At 64.3% G+C, this 1249-nt stretch overlaps 1 protein-coding gene across 1 annotated transcript; it reads left to right on the plus strand.

The window, feature by feature from the left end:
* The first annotated feature begins 505 nt into the window (after positions 1-505).
* On the plus strand, positions 506-1173 carry LOC119342795 (4-coumarate--CoA ligase-like 5). Its single transcript, XM_037614163.1, has one exon. It carries the CDS (start codon positions 584-586, stop codon positions 1094-1096), a length of 513 nt encoding a protein of 170 aa, XP_037470060.1. The 5' UTR covers positions 506-583; the 3' UTR covers positions 1097-1173.
* The last annotated feature ends 76 nt before the right edge of the window (positions 1174-1249 follow it).

Genomic DNA, 1249 nt, shown 5'->3' on the forward strand with positions numbered 1-1249 from the left:
AGACAATGTGTCGAACACACCAAGCGCAAGCGGAGGCAAAGAGTTGCCGGAAGTACGACGGTGGCGTCCGGGCCGACGACGAGGACGGGGGAGAGGACTGCTTTGCTAGAGCTGGTGGCACAGAGGCTAGGAACGACTGTGGGGCGGGGGGGTGGGGGGCGGTGGCGCAGTTGCGAGACTGGCGGTGCAGAGGAGGAAGAGAGCACATGCATCCAACAGTTCTGGAGATGGATTTGGTGCACTTTGGGATAGGGTCGGGCTATCGGGTTCACCCTATTTGGACTGGATATAAGGGATGCCTATTAGCCCGAACGTTTGAGATCCGTTTGAGGCACCCGTCCGGTCGAAATTTCATGAGTGGGCAAAACCGGCCCGGTGTTTGTGGCCGGTTTGGGGGCGGCCGACTGTAGATGCTCTTATATTCAGAAAAAAAAAACTAAACCTGCACGTACACCGACAAGTCGAGCCCACCGCCACCATTGCGATTCGCGAGTTGCGACGGGAGGACTGGGATAAGCCACGCCACTCCTCCTGTTCTGCGTCGTTTCTCCGTCGAAAAATCCCACACCAAAGCAAAACCCCAATGCCCGAGCCGGCGGCGGCGCCCGCCGGGATCGACCCGCGCAGCGGATTCTGCGCTGCCACGCGGATCTTCCACAGCTTGCGCTCCAGTTCAGCGGGCTCGCTGCCGCCGGAGTCGCTCCCGGTCACGGCCGCGGCCTACGCCTTCTCGCTCCTCGCCTCCGCGCTCCCCGGCCGCCCCGCGCTTGTCGACGCCGCCACAGGCATTGCCGTCTCCTACCCGTCCTTCATCGCCTCCGTCCGTTCCCTCGCAGGCGGCCTCTGGTCCTCCCTCGGCCTCCGCCCCGGGGACGTCGCCTTCGTCGTCGCGCCCTCGCGCCTCAAGGTCCCCGTGCTCCACTTCGCGCTCATGTCCATCGGCGCCGTCGTGTCCCCCGCAAACCCGGCCTCAACCCCCGAGGAGTACGCGCACCAGGTCGCCCTCTCCAGGCCCGTCGTCGCGTTCGCCGCCCCCGAGGTGGCCGAGAAGCTGCCCGCGTCCGTCAGTTGCGTAGTCCTCGAGTCAGACGCATAGTTGCCGGGAACGCGGAACGGTGCCGCGTCCCTCGTTCCGGGGTCGTCGACCCGAATCGAGGGTCGGGGTCGAGGCGCGGGACGAAGCGATTCATGGCGGGAACGCGTCCCCAATTCAGGAACAATACTAGGAGGCTTGATTCATCTAGAGTTG

This window comes from Triticum dicoccoides, unplaced genomic scaffold, assembly GCF_002162155.2.
Source record: "Triticum dicoccoides isolate Atlit2015 ecotype Zavitan unplaced genomic scaffold, WEW_v2.0 scaffold105171, whole genome shotgun sequence".
Taxonomy (NCBI): Eukaryota; Viridiplantae; Streptophyta; class Magnoliopsida; order Poales; family Poaceae; genus Triticum; species Triticum dicoccoides.